The following is a 20,822-nucleotide window of genomic DNA, read 5'->3' as shown; positions in this document are numbered from 1 at the left end:
CTGAAGTGGGTCTCTTGTAGACAGCATATATATGGGTCTTGTTTTTGTATCCATTCAACGAGCCTGTGTCTTTTGGTTGGAGCATTTAATCAATGCACGTTTAAGGCAGTTATTGATAAGTGTGTTCCTATTACCATTTTCGTAATTGTTTTGGGTTTGTTTTTGTAGGTCCTTCTCTTGTGTTTCCCACTTAGAGAAGTTCCTTTAGCATATGTTGTAGAGCTGGTTTGGTGGTGCTGAATTCTCTTAGCTTTTGCTAAGAGAAAGCTTTTGATTTCTGTAAAGCTTTTGATTTCTCCATCAAATCTGAATGAGATCCTTGACAGGTAGTTTAATCTTGGTAGTAGTTTCTTCCCTTTCATCAGTTTAAGTATATCATGCCACTCCCTTCTGGCTTGTAGAGTTTCTGCTGAGACATCAGCTGTTAACCTCATGGGAGTTCCCTTGTATGTTATTTGTCATTTTTCCCTTGCTGCTTTCAATAATTTTTCTTTGTCTTTAATTTTTGCCAATTGGATTATTGTGTGTCTTGGCATGTTTCTCCTTGCATTTATCCTGTATGGGACTCTCTGCCTTTCCTGGAGTTGGGTGGCTGTTTCCTTTCCCATGTTAGGGAAGTTTTCAATTATAATCTCTTCAAATATATTCTCATGTCCTTTCTCTCTTTCTTCTCCTTCTGGGACCCCTATAATGCGAACATTGTTGCATTTCATGTTGTCCCAGAGGTCTCTTAGGCTGTCTTCATTTCTTTTCATTCTTTTTTCTTTATTCTGTTCCGCAGCAGTGAATTCCACCGTTCTGTCTTCCAGGTCACTTATCTGTTCTTCTGCCTCAGTTATTCTGCTATTGATTCCTTCTAGTGTAGTTTTCATTTCATTTATTGTATTGTTCATCTCTGTTTGTTTGTTCTTTAATTCTTCTAGGTCTTTGTTTAACACTTCTTGCATCTTCTTGATCTTTGCCTCCATTCTTTTTCCGAGTTCCTGGATCATCTTCACTCTTATTATTCTGAATTCTTTTTCTGGAAGGTTGCCTATCCACTTCAGTTAGTTGTTTTTCTGGAGTTTTATCTTCTTCCTTCATCTGGTACATAGCTGTCTGCCTTTTCATGTTGTCTATCTTTCTGTGAATGTGGTTTCTGTTCCATAGGCTGCAGGATTGTAGTTCTTCTTGCTTGTCCCTATAGTCTTATCACACAGAGATAACCACTAACAGAATCTTTTTCCCCTGATGCCCCAGAAATACAGAAAATTTAATGCCAATACAGTCTTCAGTAGTTTGATAAGATTTCTGCATTCATTTATACAGACTTAGAAGAGAAACTTTAAAGATCAAGGATCCTAATGTGTCCAGAAATTTTGGCATGTAAATACACATTTGAGATAAGCTAAAATAGGTTCGCAAAAGATAGAGTTAAAATACTCAGCCACTTTCTAGAAAAAAGATGAGAGAAATGCAGTCAAGAAGTCTGAAATATTATGTTTATGAAGAAGAGGTCGTGATAACAACATTATAGGGGCAACTATTTAATTCATTTCTAAAGTTGAATACAGGACACCCTTTACATATTGCCTTTGTTATAGTCATGCTCATAGGTGAACACCATATGCAGACGAGGGTGGCCAAGTACAGAGTGTCTGTACAGTTTCTCCCTGGATGATCTTATCCCTTCTGTGACCTTAAATCCCATCCAGATGCTCATAGACTCTTTTTTTTTTTGTATAAAATTTACTTTATTTAACATCTGTTTTGGCATATAATTGCCTTACAATGGTGTGTTAGTTTCTGCTTTATAACAAAGTGAATCAGTTATACATATACATATGTCCCCATATCTCTTCCCTCTTGCATCTCCTTCCCTCCCACCCTCCCTATCCCACCCCTCTAGGTGGTCACAATGCACCGAGCTGATCTCCCTGTTCTATGCAGCTGCTTCCCGCTAGCTAGCTGTTTTACGTTTAGTAGTGTACATATGTCCATGCCACTCTCTCACTTTGTCCCAGCTTACCCTTCCCCCTGCCCGTATCCTCAAGTCCATTCTGTAGTAGGTCTGCAACTTTATTCCCATCTTGCCCCTAGGTTCTTCATGACAATTTTTTTTTTCTAGATTCCATATATATGTTAGCATACGGTATTTGTTTTTCTCTTTCTGACTTACTTCACTCTGTACAACAGTCTCTAGGTCCATCCACCTCACTACGAATACTTCAGTTTCGTTTCTTTTTATGGCTGAGTAATATTCCATTCTATGTATGTGCCACATCTTTATTCATTCATCTGTTGATGGACACTTAGGTAGCTTCCATATCCTGGCTATTGTAAATAGAGCTGCAATGAACATTTTGGTACATGACTCTTTTTGAATTATGGTTTTCTCAGGGTATATGCCCAGTAGTGGGATTGCTTGGTCGTATGGTAGTTCTCTTTTTAGTTTTTTAAGGAACGTCCATACTGTTCTCTGTAGTGGCTTTATCAATTTACATTCCCACCAACAGTGCAAGAGGGTTCCCTTTTCTCCACACCCTCTTCAGCATTTATTGTTTGTAGTATTTTTGATGATGGCCATTCTGACTGGTGTGCAGATGCTCATAGACTCTTAAGTTTACATTGTTAGCTCAACCATTCCTCTGAGCCCTGGACTTATAGATTCAACTTCCTACTTTATGTCTTTTCTTGGAAATTGCACAGGCATTTAAACAAGTCAACATATTTAAACAGATTTTGATTCTTTCCCCCCCACTGAAACTTATCTTTCTGAGAATCTTTTCTGCCAGTAGCGAGCATCACTCAGGTGCTCCAGCCTGAAACTGGAGAGCGTCTTTTATTCTTTCTTCTTCCCTATCCTCTACCTTCAGTCCACCAGCAGCTCCTGTCAGATGTGCTCCATGTATGTCTCCAATGTGTCCTGTGTTCACCATCCCTGCAGTCACTACTTGGGGCTGGCTAGTTACTATGTTCCAGGAACTGCACCACTCTGCTTCTGCTCTTGAGCCCAGCAGCTAGGGTGATTCATCATAATGCACATCAGACAGGTTCCTTGATTTAAAGCCATGAATAACTTTTCATTTAGGTTAAAATCCACATTCCTTACCCTAGCCTAAAAGGTTTTGCATTAATGGCCCCATCTGCCTTTCTTCCTCTTCCCCATTTCTCATTGTTCTTTCTCTCAGTTTGGCCACACTGGCCTTTTATCAAGAGCTGAACTCACCCAGAATTTCTAGCTTGGAGACTTTGTTCATGCTTTGCATTTTCTTCTGCCTGGGACACTTCCCTCTCACTCCACCCTGAATATCCTGTATGTGTTTGCTGGTCTCAGTTTATCTTATATTGTAATACTTCCTTAGTGGGTCTTTGCCCAACCACCCAGTCCAAAATGTTCTTTCATTACCCTGAACCTGTTATTCTCCATCGCAGCATCCTGTTCATTTTTTTCATGGCATTTATCACAACCTGTTAATTGTATATTGTTTACTTGTACATTTTTCTCCTAAGAGACTGTGATGAAGTATAAAATCATCCTTGTTTTATTTATATATGAAGTGAAGTAGTGAATGGACAAGTGAGTAAAAAGGGACAATTGTAAATTTTGGAAGCAATAAATTTATGAACATTCCTTTCCAACTTTTAAGTTAATGTAGATTTTTTAGATGATCTTTAAGTTTTCAGAGTATATTATAGTATTCTGTCACTAGGGGGCAGTTACACCTCTCTGATCAAATTTACCTAGTTTATTATCTCAGACTTTGTTTTTTTCTTAAATATTATGTATTTCCTTCATGGGTCTGTTTGGAGGGAAATTATTCAAATTGGGTGACCCTGATAATGATCATATAAATCTCTATTTGTATTATGTTTATTGACTCCTTATTAACATACTGTATTTCCAGCTCTGGTGGATCAAGGTTTACTCTAGAAAATTAGGTTTTATATTTTTATATAGTTTCATATTTTTAATATATAATATTTCCACATAGCTATCCCTTGGAGTTTTGTTTGGGAAAGGGGTTAGGCAGTCTGTCTTGTCAGCATCATTACAGATCTCCAAATTATCTTAGTATGGTTACACACACAAACGAAACAATCTTTTCCTGGTGGAAAACTCTCAAATTACATGAAAGGAGCAATAGTCTGCAGATAGCTAATTTTCTTTGGAAATAGTTTTATGGCAAGAATTTCTAAGCTTTTGTGCAAAACCTTAGTATCGGTCTTTTTTTAAAAAAAAAACACCTCAGTTCAGAGTTTTATTCATCATCAACCTTGAAATTAGCCAGTAACCATGTCTTACTTATTCTTTTTTTTTTTTTTTTTGCGGTACGTGGGCCTCTCACTGTGGAGCACAGGCTCCGGATGCACAGGCTCAGCAGTCATGAGTCATGGGCCTAGCCGCTCCGCGGCATGTGGGATCTTCCTGGACCATCGGCAGGCGGACTCTCAACCACTACGCCACCAGGGAAGCCCCATGCCTTACTTATTCTTAATGTAATTTTTAAATTATGCAAATTTGAAATTGTACAGTTTAACAATATTAAGGTTCTTACTCTAGTAAAATCAGAAATACTGTGAAAACCAAACCTTTTGTCAAGAATCCCATAATTTCAAGCTGGCAGTCTGTGCGAATTATAAATTTTATATTTGCTTCCATGCCTTTTACAATTGTAAACAAATACCTGTCAGCCTTTGTCAGTATCATGTGAACTGTGCTGTTTCCAGACATCTGATGTCTGTGTGATTTCTGTTGACTGTAGTGCCGATATTTTAAACTGTGGTTATAATTTAATATCATTTTAAAGCCTATGAGAGTTTCAGCCAAGCATTCATTACGTGTTAATGCCGAAAAATGCATCCGAAAGCGAGTTATTTTGGGACAGAAGTTAAATATGACAGAATGCAATGAAGAAAGCCAAAAACCTACCATGATTTGTATTACTGTTAATTTAGGAGACAGAACTGAATCATTAGCCAGAATGCCAGCAATATTAAAGCAGCACTAAACTGTACATACCTTTAAGTTCATGACAGTTGTTGTGTAACTAAGCAAGGATGATGGATAAAATGCTGGCATCAGGGGCTAATACGGCTGTAATGTGTCCCTAAGTCAGTTCAGATTATCGTCTGTTGTAAGCCATGGAGTATCTTTGATTATTTGAAATGTGGACATAGTAATGGAAAAAGTTTCACTTCAAGTGTTTGTTCTAAGTATATTTTGCAACAAAAATATGATATGAGGATTATAGATTTACGAACTATAAGAACCCACTCCTTACTTTACATTTTGTTTCATTGAGAATATAATTCGAATTATGAGACTTCAACAATTTCAAAATCTTTGAGAATGTATTCCTCATAAAATGTGATCACTTTCTGTTTAATATATGTGTATGTATCTCTATTTACATATGTATATACACACATATGTACACATTTCCCCTATTAATTTACTCTTATGTAACCAACCACTTATAAAGACACTAAAAGCTGACAGCTGTCAGTGCTGCTTTGGGGCTGTATATAAGCATAAGTCACATAACTTTTGCACTTTCAATCCCCAACTCTCCACATGTATTATTATATCGGTGTACCCATATTTTGATCAGCTATCAGTTTTAGATTGAAGGTTCTATAGTTGTTGCTTTTGTATCCTTTTTCCTTTGGTAGGTTGCCTCCCACTGTGTGTTTTGTATAGTTGTTCCCTGTGTATGTGATAAGCATAAAAAACAACAAACACTTCCCATTTTAGGGATAGGTTTTGTTTACCAAATCCATTTTCAGGTCAACTAGTTGGCATTTGGAATTTGTTTTCCGATGGAAATACTGTTATACATGGTGGCTAAATTTTTCGGGCCAACCCACAGAACCTGTTTCTTCACAACTAACTTAATCACCATTTATAGCCTGGCTTCTATGAGAAAATGCATTGCAACTTCTAACTTTTAATACCAGATCAAGAACTCCTTAACTCCTTGGGCCCACCTACTGCACACACACAATGCACACACCCCACATACACTATGGGGACTCCACTTTGCAGTCTGGCATTGGGAATATATATACTGCTGATTTTCAATGCAGATAATTTCATGTTAGATAGGAGCCTGGGAATTCTGTGATGCTGAAAAGGAGTTAGAAGATGAGGCCCAACAGGAATCTCATCCACTTTGTTCTTGCCTATAGCCTTTGGGTTGTGGCTCTAGTGGAGTTGGGAGCAGCAGGGACGTTCAATAACGATGTGAACTCTGTTCAAATGGGATATAGAATTGGTGGCAGCTCCCGTGTTTTAACTGAAAACAAGTGGGCAGCTGTGGTGCAAAATCAGATGCTGATAAAGGATATCTATGAAAAGCTTACAGCTAACGTCATGCTTAATGCTGAAGAATGAAACGTCTTTCTCTTAAGATTAGGAACAAGGCAAGGATGTCTGTTCTCACCACCCTACTAACATCATGCTGGAAGTCTTTGTGTAATGAAGCAAAAAAAGAAAAAAGAGGACTTCCCTGGTGGCACAGTGGTTAAGTATCCACCTGCCAATGCAGGGGACACAGGTTCGATCCCTGGTCCAGGAAGATCCCACATGCTGTGGAGCAGCTAAGCCCGTGTGCCACAACTACTGAGCCTGCACTCTAGAGCCTGCGAGCCACAACTAGTGAGCCCGTGCGCCACAACTGCTGAAGCCCGCGTGCCCTAGAGCCTGCGTGCCACAACCACTGAGCCCACCGCAACTGCTGAAGCCCGTGCGCTCTAGGGCCTGTGTGCCACAGCTGCTGAGCCCGTGTGCTACAACTTCTGAAGCCCGCACACCTAGAGCCCGTGCTCCACAACAAGAGAAGCCACCACAATGAGAAGCCTGCGTACCACAGTGAAGAGTAGCCCCTGCTCACTGCAACTAGAGAAAGCCCGCGCGCAGCAATGAAAACCCAATGCAGCCAAAAATAAATAAAATTTTTAAAAATAAGTAAAATAAAATAAAAATAAAATAATGAAAAAATAAAAAAATTAAAAGGCATACAGGTTGAAAAGAAAACTGTCTTGTTTTTAGATGATTATTTACATAGAAAATCACAAGGAATCTATTAAAAAAATCTTAGAACTAAGTGAGTTTAGCAAGGTCCTAGGATACAAGGTCAACACACAAAAATCAATTGTATTTCTGTGTACCAGCGATGAACAGTTGGAAACCAAAAAAATTTTTAAAAGAACATTTACAAAAAAAAGAACATTTACAATAGCTCCTCAAAATGAAATTTTTAGGTTTAAATCTAATAAAATATGTATAGCATCAATATCCTGAAAGTTATATAACTCTGATGAAAGAGAGCAAAGACCTAAGTGGTAGAGAGACATACTGTATTCATGGATTGGAAGACAACATAGTAAAGATGTTGATTTTAGATTTATAGATGATGTATAGATTTAATACATTTCCTATTAAAATCTCAGCAGGATTTTTTCTAGATACAGACAAGCTGATTCTAAACTTTTTACAGAAAAACAAATGAACTAGAATAGCCAAACAATTTTAGAAGAGAAAGATAAAGCTGGAAGACATATGTATAGTACAGATCTTAAAACTTGATGCTACAGTAATCAAGACAGTGTAATATTAGCAAAAACATAGACATGTAGATGAGTGAAATAGAATTAAGAGTTAAGTGGTAGACCCATTAAAAATATATCTAGTTGAGTTCTTTTTTTTGGAAGAGCTTTACCGAGATATAATTTACATACCATACAGTTAACTCATTGAAAGTATACGTTGTTTTTTAGTATATTCAGAGAGTTGTGCAGCCATCACCACGGTTTTGTTTTATTTATTTTATAGCTTTATTGAGATATAATTGACAACTAACGTTGTATAAGTTTAAGGTGTACAACGTGATGGTTTGATACACATCTCAGTTGCAAAATGATTACAATAGGGTTAACCTCACATCATTCCTTTTTTGTGTGTGTGTGGTTAAAACATTTAATATTACTCTCAGCAAATTTCAAGTGTATAATACAGTATTATATCTGTAGTCACCATGTTTTACAGTAGATCCTCAGACCCTATTCATCTTATAGCTGAAAGTTTACACCCTTTGACCATCGTCCCCATCTCCTTTAGCCCCCACCACTACTCTCTGTTTCTATGAGTTTGACTTTTTTAGATTCCACATGTAAGTGGTGTCATACACTGTTTTGTCTATCTCTGTCTTATTTATTTCACTTAGCATAATCCCCTCAAGGTCTATTTATGTTTCACAAATGGCAGGATTTTCTTCTATTTTATTGCTGAATAGCATTCCATTGTGTGTGTATCTGTACACACACACACACACACACCCCACATCTTATTCATTCATCCATGGACATACACTTGGGTTGTCTCCATATCTTGGCTATTGTGAATAATGCTGCAGTGAACATGGGAGTGCAGATATTTCTTTGACGTAGTTATTTCATTTCCTTTAAATGTATGCCTAGAAATTGGATTGCTAGGTCATATGGTAGTTCTATTTTTAATTTTTTGAGAAACCTCCATACTGTATTACATTGTGGCTATACTCTTCAGATCTTCTGCCCATTTTTAAATTGGGATGTTTGGTTTTTTTGATGTTGATTTGTATAAGCTGCTTATATATTTTGGAGATTAATCCCTTATTGGTCGTATCATTTGCAGATATTTTCTCCCATTCAGTAGATTGTCTTTTCAATTTGTCAGTGGTTTTCTTTGCTATATGCAAAAGCTTTTAAGTTTAATTAGGTTCCATTTGTTTATTTTTGCTTTTATTTCCTTTGCTTTATGAGACAGATTTAAAAAGTATTGCTGTGGTGTCAAAGAGTGTTCTGTTTTCTTCTGGGAGTTTTATGGTTTCAGGTCTTAACAGTTAGGTCTTTAATCCATTTTGAGTTTATTTTTGTATGTGGTGTTAGAGAATGTTCTAATTTCATTCTTTTACATGTAGTATCCAGTTTTCCCAGCACCATTTACTGAAGAAACTGTCTTTTCTCCGTTGTATATTCTTCTTTGTCATAGATTAATTGACCATAGGTGTGTGGGTTTGTTTCTGGGCTCTCTATTCTGTTCCATTAATCTATGTGTCTGTGTTTATGCCAGTACTATACTGTTTTGGTTACTATAGCTTTGTAGTATAGTCTGAGTCAGGGAGATTGATATGTCCAGTTCTGTTCTTCTTTCTCAAGTTATTTTGGCTCTTTGGGATCTTCTGTGTTTCCATACAAATTAAAAAAAATTTTGTTCTAGTTTTGTGAAAAATGCCACTGGTAATTTGACAGGGATTGCATTGAATCTGTAGATTGCCTTGGGTAGTATGGTCATTTTAACAATATTAATTCTTCGAACCCATGAACACAGTGTATGTTTCCATCTGTTCGTGTTGTCTTTACTTTCTTTGATCAGTGTCTTACAGTTTTCTGAGTACAGATCTTTTACCTCCTTAGGTACATTTACCCCTAGGTATTTTATTCTTTTTGATGCGATTGTAAATGGAATTGTTTTTCTTAATTTGTCTTTGTGGTTCGTTGTTACTGTATAGAAATGCAGGCTGTGACTCCAAAGGCACAGCAACACAGGGGAGTTTCTTTTGGATGACGAACCTATTTTGTATCCTGGTTATGGTAGTGGGTACACAAACTTATACATGTGTTAAGATTCATAGACCTGTATACCAAAAAGGCAAAAGTCAGATGCTTATTAATTGGGGAGCGCCCTCTAATTACCAGACCAGGAAACAAATAAATTGGCAGAAATACCCATCATGAAATCATGAGATGAAAAAAAAACAAAAACGGAGTAACTTTTTCTTAAAGTTTTCTTCTCACAGTTTTAGGCTCACTTTTAAAATCTTTTTTCCTCCTAATACCTTTTCAGAGACATGTCTTCACTGTTCTCTAATTTTTTCTTCTTTTTTATAGAACATATAGTTTAAATCTAAGGAAAAAAAACCCTCCAAAAAACTGCTCAGATTGTCTTGTTATTTTGGAGTTTTGCAGGATTGACTATTTCTTCTTATAAGTACTATCCACAGGGTTTGTAAATCTTTGCTCCACATTTTTTTCTGTAGTGATACTTGTACCACTATATGACCATATGTGTCTCTGGTTCAGTGGTAGCCATCTTATGCATGCTGAGTTGATTCATTCTGAGTTTTAAAGTTTCTATTATATTTGAGTTTCTTCCTAGTACAAAGAATAAGAAAAGCATACCTGTTGACAACTTGTGATAGAAAAAGTTTGAAGGAACTGTAAAATAAGGAATCCTGAGCATGGTGCGTTTATCTAAAGAATAAATATGGGACTAGAATGTATAATAGAAACTTGAGTGTAGGAACCAAAAGTTAATCTTCTGTATATATTCAACATTTGTCAAATTCTTACTAGAATACTCTCTTCAGCTCTGAACTTGGCAACTTAAGCAAGATGTGGAAATAATTGGCAAGGTTCCTGAGAGGAGCAATGAAAACTATTAGAGAATGAAAATAAAGCCTTTAAGAGAAGGTTAAAAGAATTGAGGTTTCCTAGGGAAGAAAGTGAAGAGCTGGAACACGGATGGTAACTCTTCATTTTGACTGACCAGGTGGCAAAAAAAAGGAATGTCCTAAATTTTCTGGAGGGATTTATTAGCATGTGAACTTTACTCTGCATTCCGAGATGATTGAGACCATATTGTATGCACTCGCTTCTTCCCTGGGCTTTTCTCATGTCACACTTTCTGGTTCTCTCTCTAGCATTTGACACATTTGTATTTTGACTCCTTTTCTTGGAGGGGGCGGGTCTCTCCTTGACTCAGTTTCTTATCTTTCTTTTCCTCTTTTTCCCCCTCCTCCTTGGTGAAATCTCATGACTTTTGCTTCTGTCTTGTTCATGTCAAATCCATCCTTTACACACAGGCACCAGCAAGAGCTATCCAAAATAAACATACCATGTCACTTTCCTACTCAGAATCCTTTAGAATCTTCCCGTAACTTCAACAGCAACCACTGTCCTTCAGGGTCTGGATCCAGGAGAGGGGCAGTGAAGTGACGGGTGCTCATAACCCCTGGCCAGAAACATCTCTGTCAACCCACCCACTACGAGCATGCTAGTTTACCCACCGTGTCAGGAAACAGGGAGTGCGCTTATAGGACAGCTCAAGCTCCTTAGGAGAGCATGAGAGACCTCCATGCTTGGTCCCCTGTCTGCCTCTATAGCCCCTAGCACCGCATCCCACCCTGGACTGTGAGTTTTGTTTTTCTTGCATATTCTGTTACACATGGCTTGCAGTTCTCAGGATTTGTCTTTTTTTAATAATAAAAATATGAAGGGAGTTATAAGCTTTTTAAATTAGGAGCGTTGCTTGGTATATTTTATAAGGAGGTTTTACATACTTTTTAAGACAAAAGATGCTGGATTTCCTGAATTTTGTCCCATAGTATCTTCAGAGCGATTTGCCATTTTAGTTTTGAGTTTGTCTGGATTGGGTATTGATGAGATAAAAACAGAAAACAAAGTTAGTATATATTTATTGAATACTAGGGAACAAATCCATTAAGAACTGTAATTCTTCTTTGTGGAGTCATAAAATGTTAGCGAGAACAGGCCCTTAGATATCATCTGCTTCAGTCTCTCATGGTACAGATGAGAAGAAAACTGAGGCCCTTGAGAGGCTTGCCCAGGACATAGCAGAGAGTATGGCAGATTCATCTAGAGCCCAGATGGCCTCAGGGTTGTACTACACCAGTTCTCCTTTTACTGCAGGGGTTTCCTCCCTCCCTCTCCCTCCCTTCCTTCCTCTCTCTCCCTCCCTCCCTCCTTCCCTCTCTTTCTTTCTTCCTACCTACCTACCTATCTGTATTTTTTTAAGCAGAGGAAGCTTACTTCTTTTTAAGTAAAATATATCCATTTACCTTTTTCTGTGAAATGCCTCATATTTATACAAAAGTAGAAAAGGAAAGTGCTTGTTCAAATAACCAATTGGTGTGGGTATATATTTGTGTATTACATAAATGTACTGAATATATGTATATATATGTTTATATATTTAATATTCACATAAGGTGAATTAGATTATTGAGTGGCAGGAATTCATAGTTGATTCATTTAACTTCTTGGGTTTAATTCTTACTCTTACATTTAAAAAAGTTGAATGACTCTTAAGTTTTCTTATAACTTCCAAATCATAATAATTACCAACACTTGAATAGTTCTTATTCTCTACCAGTCAGTTGTGGTTGCAAGTACATATGTTAAGTACACACTTATATGTAATTCTTGCAACTATTATGTGAGGTTGGTACAGTTACTATTGAGGAAATTAAGGCAGGAGGGTGTAGTGGCCCAAGGTGATGCCATTAGTAAAATGTGGAGCTGGGATTGAAGCCAGGGAATCTGGCTCTACAGTCCATGCTTATGGCTCCTGTACATCACTATATGGTGTCTGTGCTTTATCTTGTTACTGCTTTGAATGAGATTTAATAAAAATGAATGTTTAAGGAAGCCTGTCTCTTCTTTCTTGATGTTTTAAAAAATAAAATATGAGTAACAAATGTTTAACTTATAAAAAGAACAACGCTTTTTAAAATGATAAATTCATTCTGAGGAAAATTAAGAAGTTCACTAATTATTGATAGCAGTTTTATTAATATTTTATATAGTGTTTATTGACCAAAAGAATCTAAATCAAACTGAAGTTACTCCTAGGACTCTATAATCTTTACAGTTGTATAGTGGCTTTAAAAAATATTATTCAGAAACAAACCAGAATAACTTTTTTAGGTAGAATTTAATGAGAACATGATTCTGGATGGTTCTGTTTTGTCAGGTCCTCTTCTGGATGCTGTATTTTAAGAAAAGCCCAACCAGACTGAGGGAAGGGATTGAGAACTATGTCATTACGTAAGAAAAATTTGGAGGGCCTGGTTACGCTCAGCCTGGAGAAGAAAGAACATTCTCAAATATATGAACAGCTGTTGTTTAGAAGGATTCACTAACTAAACTCATAGAAACAGAGAATAGAAAAGTGATTTCCAGAGGCTTGGGGGAGGTTGGGAAATAGGGAGGTGAATAGGTAAAAGGGTACAAAATTTCAGCTCTGAGATGATTAAGGACTGAGGATCTAATGTAAATCATGGTGACTGCAGTGATAACACTGTATTGCTGAGAGAGTAGAACTTACATGTTCTCACTAAAAATAAATAAGTAAATATATGAGGTTACAGATGTGTTAACTAAATGAGAGGAGTCCTTTCACAGTGTCTACGTATATCAAATCATCACGATGTATGCTTTAAATATCTTACAATTTTATTTGTCAGTTACACCTCGGTAGAGCCAGAGAGAAAAAACAGATTTGACTTCATGGGATAGAATTGGAGCAGTAGGTGGAAAGTTACAGAGTGACAGACTTTTAGCTCAGTAGAAGCTGAGTGTGAAATTGGCTGGCTTAAGCAGTGAGGATTTCTTTGTCAGGAAGTTTTCAAGCAAAAGCTGGGTAACCCCTGGGAAAAGGATTTTGCAGAGCAGATTCATAGTTTAGTTGGACTAGGTGACTTTTCAGTTCCCTTTTCACAGTCCTTGGCGTATTAATATGCACTCAATAAATAACTGTTAAATTAGTGACTTTTAAAAACATGGAACGGGAGAAATATTCTCTATTTTAAACCAGTGTGACTTTCTTTTTTTAATGTACAAAGAACTCTTTTAAAATTAATTAATTTTTGGCTGCGTTGGGTCTTAGTTGCTGCACGTGGGCTTTCTCTAGTTGCATCGAGCAATCTTCATTGCGGTGTGCGGGCTTCTCATTGCGGTGGCTTCTCTTGTTGCAGAGCACTGGCTCTAGGTGTGCGGGCTTCAGTAGTTGTGGCACATGGGCTCAGTAGTTGTGGCTCGTGGGCTCAGGCTTAGTAGTTGTGGCACACAGACTTAGTTGCTCCACAGCATGTGGGATCTTCCCGGACCAGGGGTCAAACCCGTGTCCCCTGCATTGGCAGGTGGATTCCTTACCACTGTGCCACCAGGGAAGTCCCAAACCAATGTGACTCTTAAAGTGACTTATTTGATTCTGTCCTGATTATAAGGAGAGATTGAGAGGGAAAAATATTTAACTTTAGATGTCAGTTTGGTTACTTTCTGGTTCCTCTTATATACTGTGAGGCATTATAAATTGTGTTGCGCTCTCCAGGAAACAGTAAGTAACTTGCATAGCTGTTATATAAATCATTACTATATAAGTTTAAAATGCATACATTTTTGTATGTATGCATATCTGAGTTTATTAACTTGTAAGCTCTTTGGTATTAGGATTTGTATTTTTATGTTTCCCCTCACAGCATCTAGTTCATACCTTTTAAAAATAATATTTGAAAGTGATTTCAAACTCTGTGTGTGTGTGTGTGTGTGTGTGTGTGTGTGTGTGTGTGTTGGGTATGGGGGGGTTGTCCCTAATTCTTATTCAGAAATAAAGTCCTATCATTGATGTATGCTAATGCTGATTTTTAAATTTAGAAATTATTTAATTAATTCAAGTCAATTTTGAATTGTGTTGAATGTAGAGGGGAGCATATTCAATGTTTGTTGCTTTTGTAGGTGCATGTGAGGGAACCTTGGCTTGCTCCACCTGTCACCTCATCTTTGAACAGCACATATTTGAGAAATTAGAAGCAATCAGTGATGAGGAGAATGACATGCTTGATCTGGCATATGGACTAACAGATAGGTAAGATTTTTGGACCACTTCTGTTGTAATAATAATATAGGAGGATAAAAGTTTTATTAGTTCATGTCTGTCTCTGACCAGAGACATGTAATACGCATGCATGTAATAGGGTCTCCCAGTGTAGACAGATAACAGTCACAGACTTTGAATATCAAATATGTGACATTTCTCTTATGTATTGTACAGTTTAACCCTTATGAAACTTTTAACAAAAGTAAAAAAAAATAATTGGAAGTATTAGAAGCATAAGTTCTAGATCCTAATAAATCTTCTTTCATCTATTTTTATTCCAGGAATTAATATTTATCACAGTTTAATGAGTTGGGATTAAATTTAATGCTTTTTATGGTATTCTTGAAGGACAGATTTGATAATTGAAAGAAATTATAATGGAAAATTTTACCTACTTGAGAGAATACAATTTTTAAAAGAACTTAATATATAATAGTAATTATGTTAAAATGAATACTTCTGTTTCTAACTGTACATTAAAGTAAATTAATCAGAGCTTATTCTTGTTATTAATAAGTAGAATTACTCTTAAAAGTGGTAAGATTTATAGTAGCAAGAGATATCAAGTGATACCTTATTTTTTTTTTAATTATCTAGTCTTTTGGTTTGAGTTAGGGAAGATAGGTAGTTAATTTACTGTTTCAAGGGACAAGATAACAAGAGTTTATTTAATTAAGGTTGGCTTTGGTGTTTAACTGTAATTTGGTGGCCCTAATGAAAAATAGTTAAAAAAAATAAGAAATAATAGTAATAATAATAGCTTTATTTCATGTGTATCATGTAACCACAATTTTATTAGATCCTTAAGATAAACCCTCTTATCTAATAATCCTCAAAAAGTTTTTAGGTCATTGGTATTTATTGTGACTGCCATCTGCCTGTCTCCCCTCACATCTTCAGGTGCCACATTCTCTATCAACACCTCCTTTTTTTTTCCTAAAGGATAACACACAGAATACACTCAATGTTGTGTTAATTTGGTTCTGAAAATTGTTTCTTTCAATGTGAGGGGTAAATCATAGCTAACTGCTTGCCCTTTTATTCAGGTGAAATTTGTAGGCGCATGTAACAGATAATATTCTGAATGAAAAGAAAAAAAAATGAGAGGAAATGGAGAGCTACATTTAGGAGAGATCCATGAGTGTGAGAAGATACAAGAGACCTATTGTAAATGTAAACTAGCCAAGAACTTTGATAATAAAATTCAGAAGTTTTAGAACAAGATAATGGAAAGCAGGAAATAGCTTTTATGGCATTTTATAGCTGATATTCTTAAGTACACAGAATTTTAGTAGAAATGCTTTGTGGGGAAAGAGTATAATGCTTTTCACAGGTAGGATTTAGAAAACACTGACATATTTGGAATGAAAATAATTTTGTTCAAAGATAGTAACTGCGTGTAAACTTCTATTTCTAGGGTTCCATATACTTCCAAACAAAGAAACAAGGAAACTCAGTCTTTAGTTCTTAGGTTTATTTTATTTACTTACTTACTTACTTACTTATTTGGCTGCACCAGGTCTTAGTTGAGGCACGTGGGATCTTCATTGCCACATACGGGATCTTCATTGCAGCATGTGGGATCTTTAGTTGCAGCATGTGGGATCTTTAGTTGTGGCTTGCAAATTCTTAGTTGTGGCATCCATGTGGGATCTAGTTCCCTGACCAGGGATCAAACCCGGGCCCTCTGCATTGGGAGCGTGGACTCTTAACCACTTGACCACCAGGGCAGTCCCATAGGTTTATTTTTAAAATTAAGTGCTATGTAAATGTCTATAATTTTTAAGATAAAACAGCATCATTTTAATGTTTACTTTAGGGTGTACTTAACCTTGATTAATGATGGCTTGTTGATACACGGGTGCATATGGCACTTATTTTACTGGTTACATGTCTCCTTTTCCCCATTAGAGCAGGGGCCATGTCTTATTTCATCATTGTGTCTCCAGTGCCTGATTCACAAAAGGCGTCACCAACTGTTTTTGGAATTAGTGGTTGGTAGAGAGATTCAGGAATTATCTGTGAATCTATTTTTGATGGTTGTCATTGCTCCCTGCTACCAGTTTCCATGGATAATCTACACAGAGGCCTCAGTTTCCATATTTGTAAAATGAGGATAATAATAGTACCTACCTCATAGGGTTGTTGTGTCGTGTCAACTAATAAATGTACGTGAAGCTCCTTGAACAGTGTCTGGTGAAGAAAGCATTCATTAAATGGTTGTTGTTGGCATTCTGACTATAATATTATTAATTCAAATGCCGGAAACTTACTATAATGCCTAAAAACTTAACAAAGATTATTTCTAACCTTCAGAGTTAGGCAGTATTATCACCATTTTATAGAACAAAGCTTAGTTCTTGTGGATTTGCTCAAGGCCACACAGCTAGAGAATGACAGAGCCCTGGTTTGAATCAGTTATGTTAGACCCCAAAACCCTTGGTTTTTTACTATTTGAAGCTTCTTCTCTGCATTGAAAACCAAACTTTAGAATTAAAGTTAACGTAACACCTAGTATATTTCCACTGTCAGGTGTATATGGAGAAAATGTCTTCAAGGTTTGCACAAGTGTGAGATTTTGTAGGATTAATAGTGAAATCAAGGAAGACTTGCTGTCCGTCTCCTTCTGTAGAAGTGTAAGACACTTTCTACACTGGTAGACCCTAGAGCCAGAGACCTTCCAGGAGGAAGTAGGGGAGTGAGAACAGCCACAGTGCCACTGCCTTATCTTCTAGGGTTATAGAACCAGCAAGGGCTTTCGGTGCCACCCCTCCCTGTGTTCCCCCACACAGTTCTTGTTCTTCTGTTACTACACTTACTTTATTCTGCCCTGTATCACTGGTAGCTCTTTCTGTCCTGTTCCCCTTACTAAAAGTTCCTTGAAGGCTAGCATTACCCTACTCATCTTTGTATGGACACCAAGAGTAACCAATAGTCTCTCTAGGGCTCACTGCAGTCCTAATGAATTTGTCTAAATTGGCTTGCCTTATTTTTTCTCTTGCAGACAGAGCTTAATGCATAATTGAATATTGTCAGGGCTGTTTCTATTCAACAAATAGGAATTATTGGTAAAAGGGGATTTTTTTCTATCAGCAATCAATATTTCCCATGGCAGTAGTACTTACTCCTTACTCAGAAACCTCCCAGTGGTCCCTCATTGCTCACCAGTAAAAACCTGAACCCCTTCACTGGTGTTCAGAGCTGTCCATGGCTTGGCCACCTTTCTAGCCCATCACTCCCCTGTCCTCGTCTGGCCTGCACAGCAGCCAGGCCAAAAACCCATATTGCCTCAAACATGCCTTGAATCCCTATTAGCTTTGCCTCAAATGCCTTTCTCCTCTTAAGTTCTAGCCAGCCTTCAAAGCCCATTAGAAACACCATCTCCCCCATCAGAAGTCAGTGCTTTCTCCTCAGCCCTTTCAGCTTTCTCTCTCTGTGGCATTTGTCAGAGTCTCTCATGTTAATTATCTGCAAATGTGTCCCAGCTCTTCTATTTGATTGAAAGTTCATGCCTTAATACTGATATTAGCAACTAATCCTTATGGCAGTCCTGTGAGGAGCCCACTTATTATCCATGTTTAGGATGAGGTTGGGAAACTAATATTTGGCATGGTTAAGAAAGTTGCTTGTGAACACGTCATGTTCAGTGCTGGATTCTGTACCACTGGTCTGTTTGGCTCTAACCCCTGCATCCCTGGCACCCAGCATGTAAGAGGTGTTCAGTAAGGATCGAAGTGAGTTGCTGTTCTTTTGCAAACCCACTGACATTTAGTTCTGTGCCTTTTGATGCTCAGCAGGTGCTTGCTGAATATGTTGACAAAACCAAGACCTACATACCACATTCCATCAAATTGAAGGCAGTTTGATTATAAGACTAATATAGTATTTATTTTTATGTGCCATTAAGAAGGAAAAAGCTCTGCTGATTAAAATATGGTGTAAAATGATCTTATCACTTAACGTTTTATGCATATTGAAAGAGCTATTTATACTTAGATTTAGAACTATTTAGACAGATTTGTACATCACTGTTTTAAAAGGAAAATATAAATAAAATTGGTCACAATACTGAAAAAAATAAAAGAAAATGGAATTACAGTTATTCTTCCAATGACAAATATTTACTTTCCTAATATCAATTTATGCTGGGTCTCTGTATTGTTAATTTTTGTTTTGTAATCTTTTTGGACTTATTTTGAATGGTAATGAAATTCAACACATAATATTAACATACTTCCCATAACTCAATTGAAGAGACACCTCTGATGTGACTGCTACCTCACAGTGTAGCTGTGATTGTAAGATGGCATTGATTTTAAGATGCATTTGGTTTCAGAGATGTTAAAATTGCGGGAAAAATATGCATCTGATAATTGATGACTTACATCTATGTGTTTATTCCAAATTTCTTGTTTTAAAGACTTTAAAAAGTGTAGCTTTCTTTCATAGACTGTATGGTTTTAATTATCTGGGAATTGATTAGTCATTCTCTTGGCATTGCTAAAACCTCAGTTCTCTCCTCCACTGTTGTGCCTTCTCATCATTTCATTGCTTGTCAGTCCTGTCACCAAAAAAGCAGTAGTTCCAGTGAAACAATTAGTAGAAAGATTAAAATGAAGCTTTGGCGTATCACACTTTTTGTTTTTCATATTTACATTCTGTTATCCTCTAGTTGAAAGGGTTGGATGTATCTTTTTCTACTTAACGGAAATTTAAAAGGTAAATAAATCCCTATGCTTTGGGTAAGAAAAGGTCCTGGTAACTGCATTGCTTTGTGAATAATATATACTTAATACTAAATCATACTCCCCCCCTTTTTATACAGATCGCGGTTGGGCTGCCAAATCTGTTTGACAAAGGCTATGGACAATATGACTGTTCGAGTACCTGATGCTGTGTCTGATGCCAGAGAGTCCATTGATATGGGCATGAACTCCTCTAAGCGAGAATAAATAGGAATATTTTCACAACATTTTACCTATTTTTATAATTATTTCTTAATGTAATTAAATGAGAACATGGATGAATGCATTTATTATTATGACTAGATTTATTACTTTAATTCACCTTGTGTAACTGCTGAATTTTGTAGTTCTGAAAGAATGTCATCTTTATTTTGATTAAATTATAAAAACAAATCAAATATTAGAAAGTAGTTAATATGATAAAACCTTATATATTTTACCTGTGTTTGATTAGCAACATTAGCAAAATGTTTTCACATAAATCTTATGCCTACTTACCTACAAAATAGGTTAAAAAAAGGTATCATTATCTCTGTTAGACGTGGTGGAGGCAGAGATGTAAAATGGCTTGTCTAGGGCCATACAACAAATTAGAAGGTCAGTATTAGAACTGTATCTTGTTATTACAAGTTATGTGTTGAGATCGAAAGTGGAGAAATTAGGAATATCATAGCTGTAGTTAAATGTGAATGTGTATGGATGTGTATTTAATTGCTCAGTAAGCTGATTAATTTCAAAGATAGGTATGACCTTATAAATCATTAGTCCAAAATTTTTTTTTTTTTTTTTGCGGTACGCGGGCCTCTCACTGCTGTGGCCTCTCCCATTGAGAAGCACAGGCTCCGGACACGCAGGCTCAGCGGCCATGGCTCACGGGCCCAGCTGCTCCGCGGCATGTGGAATCTTCCCGGACCGGGGCACGAACCCGTGTCCCCTGCATCGGCAGGCGGACTCTCAACCACTGCGCCACCAGGGAAGCCCCAAAATTTTGATTCAGTGAAAGCACAGGTAATGTGCTGAGCAACGACTGAGCACAGGTAATGGAGTGCTGTCAAAGATGTTTGGTGTCAGTTCTGACTGAACTGGAGAAATAAACTAAAAATTACATGTCTTTATTTTTTTATCCTAATCAGAATGGCCTGTCTTTGTAATCTTTTAAAAATAATGCCTGTGACAGAATGGACATCTTATGGATTAGGTTTTCTCTGTCCTGAGCTGCAGAAGGAAGCGAGTGGGCTGCCATCCTCTCGGTGAGAACAGAGCCTCACAGTGTGCACTGAGCACGATGGGCACAGTCCTGGAAGGGGGTGGGCTCGAACACCTCAGATCACTGTCTGTGCATGGCAGACCTTTGTACTTTATCTTTACTGTGAATA

General features: G+C 37.1%; 1 protein-coding gene across 2 annotated transcripts in view; it reads left to right on the top strand.

The window, feature by feature from the left end:
* Nucleotides 1-20,575, top strand: part of FDX1 (ferredoxin 1) — a 35,141-nt gene extending 14,566 nt beyond the window's left edge. Inside the window, exons 3-5 of one of the 2 annotated variants that reach the window (XR_014297085.1) lie at nucleotides 14,560-14,689; nucleotides 19,527-20,210; nucleotides 20,425-20,575. Coding sequence is in view for 1 of the 2 variants with exons in the window: in XM_082660015.1 (XP_082516141.1) it covers nucleotides 14,560-14,689; nucleotides 19,527-19,653 (257 nt within the window). In the remaining variant the exon portion in view is untranslated. Of the gene's footprint in view, nucleotides 1-14,559; nucleotides 14,690-19,526 lie in introns of both variants that reach the window. The other variant, XM_082660015.1, reaches the window with a different exon arrangement.
* Nucleotides 20,576-20,822: the final 247 nt, after the last annotated feature.

Source organism: Grampus griseus, assembly GCF_964374135.1.
Source record: "Grampus griseus genome assembly, chromosome: 8".
NCBI classification, from domain to species: Eukaryota; Metazoa; Chordata; class Mammalia; order Artiodactyla; family Delphinidae; genus Grampus; species Grampus griseus.
Note: the sequence above shows the minus strand (reverse complement) of the source record. Positions and strands in the feature narration are given on the sequence as shown.